At 54.9% G+C, this 11,351-nt stretch overlaps 1 protein-coding gene across 1 annotated transcript; it reads right to left on the bottom strand.

Annotated features, from left to right (window-relative positions):
- Positions 1–5,173: 5,173 nt before the first annotated feature.
- CLDN19 (claudin 19) lies at positions 5,174–10,039 on the bottom strand. The gene is made up of 5 exons (XM_066269464.1): positions 9,579–10,039; positions 8,242–8,406; positions 8,058–8,142; positions 6,067–6,219; positions 5,174–5,336 (listed from the first exon to the last, which is right to left on the bottom strand). Exons 1-5 carry the CDS (start codon positions 9,799–9,801, stop codon positions 5,288–5,290), a joined length of 675 nt encoding a protein of 224 aa, XP_066125561.1. The 5' UTR covers positions 9,802–10,039; the 3' UTR covers positions 5,174–5,287.
- Positions 10,040–11,351: the final 1,312 nt, after the last annotated feature.

Below are 11,351 nucleotides of genomic sequence, written 5' to 3'. Positions count from 1 at the left end.
AATGTTGTTCTGTAAAAGATTAGAAAGCACCACTACCTCCAAAGATATATATAATAAGCTAAAAAACTACTTAGATGTCAATGATATACCAATGAAAAATATAACATCTTGTGCTGCAGATGGTGCTCCCAATATGATGGGCAAGAAAAATGGCTGCTTAACATTGATGAAAGATGTGAATCCAGAAATGATTCTTGTGCATTGTGTTATTCATAGGGAAAACTTGGTAGCTAAAAACATCTCGCCTGTTCTGAATGAAGTATTACATACAGTAATAAAGTGTGTTAATGCTATTAAAGCTAGTGCCAAATGTGAGCGTCTTTTCAAGCTATTTTGTGAAGAATGAAATGAAGACCATGTGAGACTTTTACTTCATACTGAAGTCAGATGGCTATCTAAAGGAAACTGTTTGAAAAGATTTATGGAACTGTTTGATACTCTTAGTGATTTTTTAAGCGACAATCCTGAAATGAAGTATCTGTTAACAACAGATGGTAAAGCATTTGTGAGTTATTTAGCCGATATCTTTGAAAAACTAAATATATTAAATAAGCAACTTCAAGGAACAAATAAAACTCTTGTCGATGCAAAAGCAAAGATATTTGGTTTCATTACCAATATTGAGTTATGTCAGAAACATATTAACAACAAAAACTTTAAACAGTTTCATTGGCTCCAAAAATGTGAAGTAACTGATACCGCTTTACTTGTTATTGTCAATCATTTGAATATTCTATCGGCTGATTTAAAAGAAAGATTTTCTGATTTAAAGGAGTTTTTTTTTTTTTATTCATTTTTTAGAGAGGAGAGGGAGAGACAGAGAGAGAGGAGAGACAGAGAGGGTGGGGGGAGGAGCTGGAAGCATCAACTCCCATATGTGCCTTGACCAGGCAAGCCCAGGGTTTTGAACCGGCAACCTCAGCATTTCCAGGTCGACGCTTTATCCACTGCGCCACCACAGGTCAGGCCGATTTTCTGATTTAAAACAAATTGATTTCCCAACATGGATGATGCAGCCAATGTTAGTGGATTTGTCTGATATATCAAATATGCAGTATCAAGAAGAACTCGCAGAATTGCAAAATGATGAGTCAGTTAAAGCTTTATTTAATATCAAAGGAGCGATGGCATGGCTTTGTGAGGAAACAAAAATCAAATACCCAAATTCAACCAAATGTGCAAGAAAACTATTGCTACCGTTTCCATCTTCATTTTTAGCTGAATGTGGATTTAGTGCTGTAAATGATTTACTGGTAAAAAAAAGAAATCGGCTGGATATAACACAACGTGGAGACTTGAGACTAAAGCTAACCAAATTGGAACCTAATATAAAATCTCTGTGCAGCAAGCATCAAGTGCAAGGATCACACTAAATTAAAATAATAAATTAATATAGAAAAATCTGTATTAAAATTATTTGGAATTTAAATTTGTTTTTCATTATATGTTTTAAAATTTTACTTACTGTGTTTTGTTAACAATTTCATAGGGATTTCTTCCTAGAACCTATCATTTATGTTTATTAAGTGAACAAATCAATTTTTTAATGTTAAAAATTATGTATGTTACATGGGGGGGACAAAAATTTTAGAAAGGTTAAGGTGGGGCATGGCACAAAAAAGGTTGGGAAACACTGCTCTAAAGTATTTGTTACGCTCATGCCAGTGGTCAGCAGGGGTACATGAAATTGTACAACTCAAAACACTTGAAGGGATTTTTAGCCTTTTATTTATTTCATTGGCAAACATCCACACAGAGAAAAGAGCAGCATGAACCCCTAAGTACCACTGGTTGCCAGTCCTATTTTATCACTTCCTCTGCCCATGACCTTTTTTGTTCCCAGAGTTTTTTTTTTTATTATAATTCTTTCCCCCTACCCCCAGGGATAGAGAGAGAGAGAGAGAGAGTCAGAAGTCAGGGGTCAGAGAGAGGGATAGACAGACAGGAACGGAGAGAGATGAGAAGCATCAATCATCAGTTTTTCGTTGCGACACCTTAGTTGTTCATTGTTTTCTCATATGTGCCTTGACCACGGGCTTTCAGCAGCCCAAGTAACCCTTTGCTCGAGCCAGCGACCTTGGGTCCAAGGTGGTGAGTCTTGCTCAAACCAGATGAGCCAGCGCTCAAGCTGGCGACCTCGGGGTCTCAAACCTGGGTCCTCTGCATCCTAGTCCACTGCGCCACCACCTAGTCAGGTTTTCCCAGAGTATTTTAAAGCAAAGTTAGCCATTATGTCAGCATGCACTTCTCTTTTTTTTTTTTTTTAATTTATTCATTTTAGAGAGGAGAGAGAAAGGGGGAGAGAGAGACAGAGAGGGAGAGAGAGAGGAGAGAGAGACAGAGAGAGAAGGTGGGGAGGAGCAGGAAGCATCGACTCCCATATGTGCCTTGACCAGGTAAGCCCAGGGTTTTGAACCGGCGACCTCAGCATTTCCAGGTCGATGCTTTATCCACTGCGCCACCACAGGTCAGGCAGCATGCACTTCTAACAGATAAGGGTTAAAATAAATAAATAACCACAGTGTCATTATTACACAAAATGAACACTACATATAACACAGCAGTAACTGTAATTCCTTGACATCATCTAATACTTGGTCTGTATCCAGACCCTCAGATACAGGCAACAGAGGAGCTCCTCCCCACCCCCGCCTGCTACTCCAGTGCCCCAGGGTTACTTCCCTCAGCTACTTGGAAGTTCCTTAGGGGCCAAGCACACAGGTATATTTCTCCCTCCCAAAACTGTATTTTTTTGGCCAATTTTATTTTGGGGGGAACAATGTTTGCTATTAAACAATAGCAGAAGCTTCAGGATCATACCTTTCTCTTCAGCTAATTCTTTAGCACTGAGGCTGGGACAAGAAACAGAATCTAAGACCCAGAAAGCTGACCCTACTGCAGGTTGGTAGCCCAGGTGACCTTGATGTAGACATTTGACCTTGATGTGTAGACCTTGATGTTGCTTCAGGAGAGACCTGGGGGCTCAGGCTTTCCAAACTCTTCTGGCTTCCATCCCTTCTAACTTCTCCCAGGCTCTTCCCCTTGGCAGCACGCCCCCGCGTGGCTAACCAGAGCATGAACTAGGTTGTGTGCGAGGATCTGACCCTCTGCCTCTCGGATCTCTGACTTCCCTTCAGGAAAGATCACAGGGGAGCTTGTTATTGCCTCGCTGGCAGGCCTGCCCCCTGGCACAGAGCTCGGCTCTCTCAGAGCCCGTCCCTGAATCCGTCAAGAAGCAGCCAGCACATTCTATCCCGACATCTCCCTACCAAGTCCTATACCTGCAGAACCTGGTTCTCTCCTGCTTTCTAACAAGACCCAGAACAAATGTTTAACCCTTGGATACACCACACTTACGAGTAAGCCTCCTGTCTCCTTGCCGGCTGACTCGGAACCTGCTCCACACAACAGTTGTAAGCCTCTGGCTGACTCTGAACCTTAGGAGATGAAACGCAGTTTCCTGGCCAGCTGCTTCATGACCAGATAGCAAGAGCTGTCAGGTCCCCAGTCCGGGACAGAGAGGTCGAGCCTCAGGGCCCCATGTCCTACCCTGCTCAGCCGGCACCAGTGACAGGAACCCTCACTGCAGGTTCCAGATTCGGTGTTAAGGCCCTTTTGGCTGGTGTTTGACAGAAATCAACCTCACAACGGTTTCAGCACAAAGGGGTACATTTATTGGGAGACTCACTGAACAGCCTGGTCTCAGGAAGGGCAGAGGGAGACAGAGCTTCCCTTCGTCTTTCCTCTCCTCACCTCTTCTTGTTGGTGCCTCTCTCCCTCTGAGATGCCCTCACAGTGGAGAGAAATGTGGCCCCTGCTGTGGCCTCGCAGCAGTGCTGACCACCCACTGCAGCCCCTTGGGAGCTGCCAGGTTTACCCGCAGCCCATTAGGAGAGGAGGGCGGGGCTGGAGCGGGTGTCAGTTCCCCAGGTAACTGGAATGTGTACCCAGACTACTCAGTTAGAGCTCGGGCACCCAGACAGGCTCTTTCGGAGTTCTCATTCGTGACTGGAGGGGCAGGCGTCCAGGAAACCCAGTTAGGGTCCTCTCTGGCCAGAGGCTGACAGGCCTCATGAAACAGCCATTCCCGAGGCTCCCCATGGTGTGCGGCAGCTGCCCAGCCAGGTGCCACCCAGATTATCCCACAGCAGCTCTTCCCTCTGCCCGTCCTTCCCCTTCCCCGGAGCATCCACGACAGTCATCTTGTTTGAGTTCATCTCTCAGAGTCCAGCTCAGGGAGGAGGCTGAGTCGTGTGCTTGGGATTTGTGACTTGGTGAGAAATGTAGTCACAAAATGGTGGTGGAGGAAGCCAGAATGAGGCTGGCTGAGGAGGGCATCGGGCAGGCAAGGGACAGCCCTGGTCAGCTCTGTCCACGTGGGAGAGAGAAGGCAGTGGCCAGAGAGAGACTCGGGTCCAGGAAGGAGGTTTGGGGTGGAGAGTCCTGAGCATGAAGGGAGGAACTGATGCAGGTTAATTTTCCCTGCCTTCCTCTGAGGAAACGCCCCTTTCTGACTAGCGGGTAGTTACCTGCGCTTCAAGACCAACAGCCCTTCCAGCTCTGACCGCACCTCTGAGTGAAGACTGAGCTCTGGTCACAGTCTTGTGCAACCGCAGACCGCCTCCTCCCTGCTCGGGCTGGGAACGGGGTGGGGTGGGGCCTCAGCAGACCGGAGAACAGGAATGGTGGGTGTGGAAAAGGGGTGGCACTGGGGTGGGGCTGAGCTTGGGGCTTCCAACCTTCCTCAGGATGGTCCCAATGCCTAGAAGCCCGAATGTCCTTCCCCCAGTCCCTTCTCCAACAGGCAATCCTACAGTGTGACCCCCCCCGCCCCGCTCTGCTCCCCGGAACACAGCGGGGGGGGGGGCTCCCCGGGATTGTCTCCTCTCCCAGAGGCGCTCCACAGGCAGGCCAAGTAACAGGGGTGGGACTGTGTCTCAGGGCTCCTTGGCCCCAGGGCCGGTGGTCAGTGCTGAGCCAGGCCTCAGGGTGGGGTCTCCCATCCGGGAGGTCCTGGTGCCAACCCAAGGCCAGGCTGAGGAGGTTACTCGGCAGGGGCAGGAGTCCTGGTCAGCCTTGGTCACGTTGTGTAACCCATCCTGGACCTCTGTCTCCCCAACAATCCCAGGGACCAGCTGACCTCTCTGGGCCACCCCACCCTGGCCATGCTAGGGACAAATCAAATGACACCACACTTGGAGCGGGATGTTCACTTCTCTTTCCAAAAAATATCAAACACACAGTCTGGGAGTGGCAGGGAGACAGAGACAGGCTGGGGGCCTGGACATTACACACCCAGGGGGGCCTTGGAGGAGGCGGACAATTTAAGAATTGGTCTGAAAGTCAAAAGAGAGGAAAGCTGGTTAGTGGGGTGAGCAGAAGCGGGGAGAGGAGGGGCAGGGCTGTGGGGTTCGGGCCCAGGCCCAGGGACTGGCCAGTGGGGGCCGACCTGGCCCTCACAGCAGCCTTGCCTGGGGCCCATTCCTGGGGTGAGGGTGGCATGGTTTGGCCCAGCCCTCTGTTTGGGTGTTCGTGCCATTCTGGGTGTGCTGGAGGAGCTGGGACCTGAACTCAGAGACAGTGGGGCCAATCTTCTTAGTCTCTCTGAACCTGTTCCCTTGTGTGTAATGTGGGAACATTCATCATCCCAGCACTGCCTCGCTCATGGGGTGGCCACCCCAGGGCACTGGAGCCCAAGGTCCGTCTTGATCATTATGTCCCCAGGTTCGGCATGGTGCAGACACTCTCAGAGCCCAGCAGTAAATAAGCTGCTGGTGAAAGGGCTGGCACCTGACCTTGGGGAAACACTGATGGCATGAGACTGTGGCCAGGGCCATGTCTGCACCTGGACAAGCACGCACCTGTGGGTTAGGTCCCGCCCCAGCCTCTCTCTGAGAGTCTGGGTCTCAGAGCCAAGGGGGGATGCCTATGGTGGAAACAGGCTGCTCAGAGCTCTAATAGGCACAAGGGACACGCTGTGTCCTACTAGCCCTTCCCAGAATGCTGCAGGGGCGGCGGAGTACTGGGCGGGAGACTGCTGGCTGGGGCTGGCGGGCTCAGACATACTCTCGCGCAGCCGCTGAGGGGCCGGGCCGGTAGGGCTGTGGGCTGCTGTTGACTCTCTCCGGCTCCGGGCAAGTGCAGCAGAGGAAGGAGCCCCCCAGCATGGCCAGGCCGGCAGAGGCCCAGCCCACGAACAAAGCCGGGCCAAACTCGTACCTGTAAGGGGTAGGGAGGATGCCATCAGGTGTGGCTGCAACCCCAGGCCACGTCAGTCTTCACCAGAGGTTCCCTAGCATCGGCCCTGGCAGGGGGCGGGCAGGGTGTGGGACAGCCGAGACTGGGGGCCTCATAAGCCTTAGCACCCTCTCCGGATAAGCTGGGATGGATGCTCGTCCTCCCTCCGCCCCGATCCCAGCAGGCCGACACTGCACAGGGTAACCCAGACCCACGGGGCTGCTCGGTGCAACCTCGGGCCCCTCCCTTTCCTCATCCGGCAAGTGGCGGGGGTGTGGGAGGGCCCATAGGTCGGGTCGGGAGAGCAGATCGATTCCTGTCACGGTCTGGTCCACAGATCTCCCAGCCAGGGCTCCCCACTTCCCTCCGGAGAAGGGCAGACCCCTCCACCTGGCACTCCAGGCTCTCCGCGCCACGCCTGGGCCTGCTAGCCGCCAGCCCGCCCGCCTCTGCGGCGCCCCAGGTCTCCCCACATCTGTGTCTTTGCACAAAACGCCCCCTCCTGGAGTTTCTCCTGCTCTGCGCCGCACGTGCTCCGCCTTCAGGGACGCTACCACCTGGAGAGGACTTAACCAGACTCCTCCGCGCTCCCTGAAATTGCGAAGGGCGCTGCCTCGCACGAGGTGGCCATTCAGTCCCCTGCTGGTTCGGCTGCCTGGGGAGAGCCTGGAGGGCCGACAACACCCGATTTGTCCGTATCCCCAGGACCCAGCACAGGAGTTGCCACCCAGGCGGCCTTGCGGAGTGTTGAAGGGATGAAGGCACAGTGCTAGCCTAGCATCCCCAACGTGAGCTGCCTCTTACTTGGCAGGTCTTCATGGCTAGAATGGCCAGCCTCAGGGAACGAGCTGTACACCCCAGGTCTCATTTCAGCTGTACACCTCTCCCCTCCTCCAGGGGGCCTTCCCAACTGGGACAGCCAGGCATCTTTTCTCATCCTCTCTCCTCCCCCTACCCACCCTGTTCAAGGCCTGTGGGGATGTCTGGGGTTGATATTGCCGCCAGCTCTGATCCTGGCAGAGCTGAGATGTGAAGGAGGAGCCATAGGGGCCCAGGTTCTTCACAAAGCTGCACATTAAGCCCCCACACCCTTGGCCTTACCTGTCCTGACCATTCCGCCTTCTAAATATCTCTGACCTACTCTCCACTGCTGGCCCCTGGCCCAAGCCCCTGCTCCAGGCCTTTGTAACAGCACCGTACTGGTCTTGTGCCTTCCCCACCATTCTTCACACCACAGCTGGAGGGATTGTCAGCTGCCTTCCACCCCAGGCTGGGGAACACAACTTTTCTATGGTTGCAAGGTTCTCTATGATCTGCCCTATCTTCTCTCCAGCCTCAACCCCCTTCTTACCTGAAATAAAGCTGCCTCATGCAGAAATAACAACAGTTCAGCTTGGCTGGGTGCTCTCAAGGGCCCAGGCACTGTGCTAAGTCCCTCACCTGCATATCTCAGTGAACCCTCACAACCATGTGTGAGCTGGGTCCTCAAGTCCTAGCTCCATTTTACAAGGAGGGAACCCAGCACAGAAAGATTAAGGAACTAGTCCGTCACACAGCCACCATGTGCAGAGCTGGGGTTTAAACCCAGAGCCAGGCACTTAGCTCCTGGGGTGCCCTCCACAGACCTCCTGTCCCTTTGGAGGGCCCAGCCACTCCCTGCCTGGTTCCCTGCTCCACAGAGAGCTTCTCTGTGACAGCACCTGGGGCTGTCCCCTGTTTCCCCCTCCATGTACCCTGCAGGAGAAAGGCCAGTATCCCCAGAGGCAGTGGGAAGGGAAGCCCAGCCTGTCCCCTGGCCCAAGCCATGACTTGGCACTCACTTGGCATTGACAGGTGTGCTCGGGTTGAAGAACTCCTGGGTCACCAGGGTGGCATACCATGAGACTGCAGTCAAGGTGCAGAGGCCTAAGGACAAAGGAGGCGGTGCTCAGCTCTGCCCCCAGCTGGCTACCAGGGCGGGGCTACCTGTCATGGCCAAGATGGTGAAGGAGCCAGGGTACTCACCTGCCAAGAGGAAGAGGGCGCCTCCGGAGATGGCAATGCGGCCCTTGGCAGTGGGGTTGCTGTCTCCAACCCGGGTGCACTTCATGCCGACAACACTGAGAACCATGCCCACGAAGCCCAGGAGCACGGCCACCACCATCAGGGCTCGTGCGGACTGGATGTGACCTGGGGGGCAGGAGGAACTGAGCGGGTGGTGGGAGAAGTGGGTGGATAGGGGAGCGCAGGATGGGAGGGGCTGGAGCAGGAGCTGCAAGCTCCCCCTGGTCTGCCATCTGGGCAGGTGTGAGGAGGTAGTGAAGATGGGGGGTGGGGCGGAGCTCCCTGTATAACCCACTGTTCACAGCTCACTTGCAGGCTCCTCGGGGTTGGCGTATGCTGACAGGCCAGTTTGAGTTCTCTCATCAGCCACTTTCTGGCTGGGATCTCCCTTTAGGGCCTGGCCTACCCCACTCAAGAAGCATAGGCAACTTCTGCTGGGGCTTTTCAGATTCAGCAAAGGGAGAGCGTCTGAGGCCCATCAGCCCAAATGGCCTCAGGCAGGGATGCCAATCTCCATTGACCATGGTGATTCTGATCACCTTCCCCTCTGTTTTCTGAGTCACCTATGACAGCCATATGCCTGCCTCTCAGGTCAGTCCTGGGCCAGAGGGCAGCTCAGGGAGGCCAGATGATCTTCCCAGATTAGCGTGGCAGGGGCTGTGCCATGGCAGCCCAGCTCTGGCCTGGGGGCCCTGGGCAGAGGGTGGGAGGGTGGGCGCTGAGCCAGGGACAGAGCTGCAGTGGTGCCTGTTTATGCACCAAATCTTCAGCCTCAAGTCCACACCCCAGAAGGAGGAGGAGAGGGACCTGCGGTCCTGACCACCTGTATGTGCACATGCATGTTCGTGTGTGTGTGCATGTGATGCGTGCATGCATGTGTGCATGGGTGCACCTATGTACCAGCATGCTTTTCCAGCATGTGCGCATGAGTGTGTCTGCATACAAAGCATGGGGAGAAGTGAAGGGGGGCCTTGACCGAGCCTTTCTGAGGGCCTCTCATCTCACCGGACCCTCCCGTCAGCCTGTAAAAGCCACAGCACCCCCTCTACACATACAGGGCCATGGAGAGGGTCAGTGGCATTTTCAAGGTTACAGTGGCAGAGCTGGGACCTGGACCCACGGCTGCCAGAACTTAGAGCCTCTGCCTGCTGTGGGGTACCAAGCTGGCCTAGATTTTCAAAGTGCGCAGGGCAGGGGACTTGAGAGTAGAGGGCAGTCAGATGGCGGACTGTGTGAGAGCTTGCTCCAGCCCTCCCTCTCCCCCACCTGCACCCCAGCCCAGTTGGTGGGAAGCCTACCTTCCAGGGCGAGCAGCGAGTCGTAGAGCTTGCACTGCACCTGCCCGGTGCTCTGGGAGGCACAGGACATCCACAGCCCTTCGTAGAGGCCCACCGCGGTAATGATGGCATCGCCCGCGTAGGAGGACTGCTTCCACTGTGGGAGGGCAGTGCTGGCTATGATGCCCACCCAGCCACCCAGGGCCAGGAAATAGCCCAGGAGCTGGAGGCCCGAGTTGGCCATGGCTCAGGGGAGGTGGCTGGGGGTCCCAGGGCTCAGGGCTGGGCCAGGGTCCCTGGGGGGGCCAGGGTCATGGCCAAATGAGCCAAACTGCTGGGCAGAGGTGGGGGGTTGGGGTACTGGGGTGCAGCAGTGGTAAGAGGCTGAGAAGGAGAGGCGGCAGCCGGGCCACAGCAGCAGCAATGGCAGCGGCTGGGGCTCTAGAATGCAGGGGGAGGCCTAGGCGCTGGCGATGCCAGGGGCCCGCCCACAGCAGCCAGCTAAGCCAGGGAAGGTCCCAGCAAAGCTCCTGCCCAGCCCCCTGTGGGTGGGGAGCTGGCTGTAGAGCAGGTGGGTGCCCCCTCCCCCACCCCCCATAGAGAAAGGAGGGGCTGGGAGGAGGGGCCCTGCTTGTCCTCAGGGCCTTTCTGCCAGGGAAACCCCTTTAGGAACCTGATACCAGTGCCCTAAAATTCTCCTAATTCCTACCCCAAGCAGCAGCCCTGAGATGACAGACTGCTCTGGCATGGCTGAACTGACCCTGGGGGCTTTCTGTCCTCTCTGCCTGTAGGACAGAAAGGGAATAGAATTCCAATTTGCAGCAGTTGAGACTAGAGTAAGACATCAGGAAGAACTTTTTTGGAGAGGGCTCAGATATGGAAAGACTGAGCTGGGGAAAGGGTGTTAGGGAGTAGGGGACCTGGGTACCTGGGGGACATGTGTATCAAAAGCAGGGAAAGCCAGACCAGAGAATATGCACTGTGCGGTCTGAGATCTGAGAGGGGCAGAAAGGGACCCCATCAAGGCGGGGCCAGGCCTGGCTGCCAGTCGGTGAGGGGCCAGCAGGGAGGTGGAGACAGCACCGGTCTTCTGGCAGGGGTCTGAAGGAAGGCAGACTGCTCAGCCCCGTTAATCCCTTGCTGGCTGGCTTAGCAGCTCCTGCTGGGGCCGGAGGCACTGGGCCCTGGGCCCCAGCTCCAGAGCAGCCTGGGAGGAAGGGAGCAGTGGCCTCTGAACATTCCTGGGGTTCAGTCTTCCCCCTCTCACACCCACCTTCTCTCTCTCCCACCCCAGTCCAGCCCTCTGGAGCAGGAGAATATTTAACTCTGCTGGATCTCATTAGCAATCCCCTCACGTTCAGTTCGCTGTGGGTGCAGGGGGAATGTCACAACCCTGCTCCCACTCCTGCCAGCCCCCTTCCCCAGCCGCCCCTTCTTCTCCAGGGGCCGTCTGCACTGCGGAAGGCAGGGTCCTGCTGCTGACCCCCAGCTTCCTCCCCCACAGCCCCAGCTCCCCTCACAGGAACACATCCCCAGCCTGCACTCTTGCATTCTTCACGTGGCTATGCAAACGAGAGGGTGCCAGGCAGTGTGCAGACAATGGTTGCCCTGTATGCCCGCCCGAGGCGTGGGCCCCTGGTATGGCCTGGAGGTCCTGCCAGTGGGAGCTGGGGGAGCAGCCAGCCCTCTAACGGGTCAGGAGTGGGTGCTGTTTGGCCTACAGTTTCGAACATTGGGCCCCCTGTGGCCCTTTATGCTGAGAAGGCCAGAGCCACATGGACCTGGGTACTTGGG

The sequence above is a fragment of the Saccopteryx bilineata genome, chromosome 3 (genome assembly GCF_036850765.1).
Source record: "Saccopteryx bilineata isolate mSacBil1 chromosome 3, mSacBil1_pri_phased_curated, whole genome shotgun sequence".
Lineage (NCBI taxonomy): Eukaryota > Metazoa > Chordata > Mammalia > Chiroptera > Emballonuridae > Saccopteryx > Saccopteryx bilineata.
The sequence above is the reverse complement of the archived record's forward strand: the minus strand, read 5'-3'. Positions and strand labels throughout refer to the sequence as shown.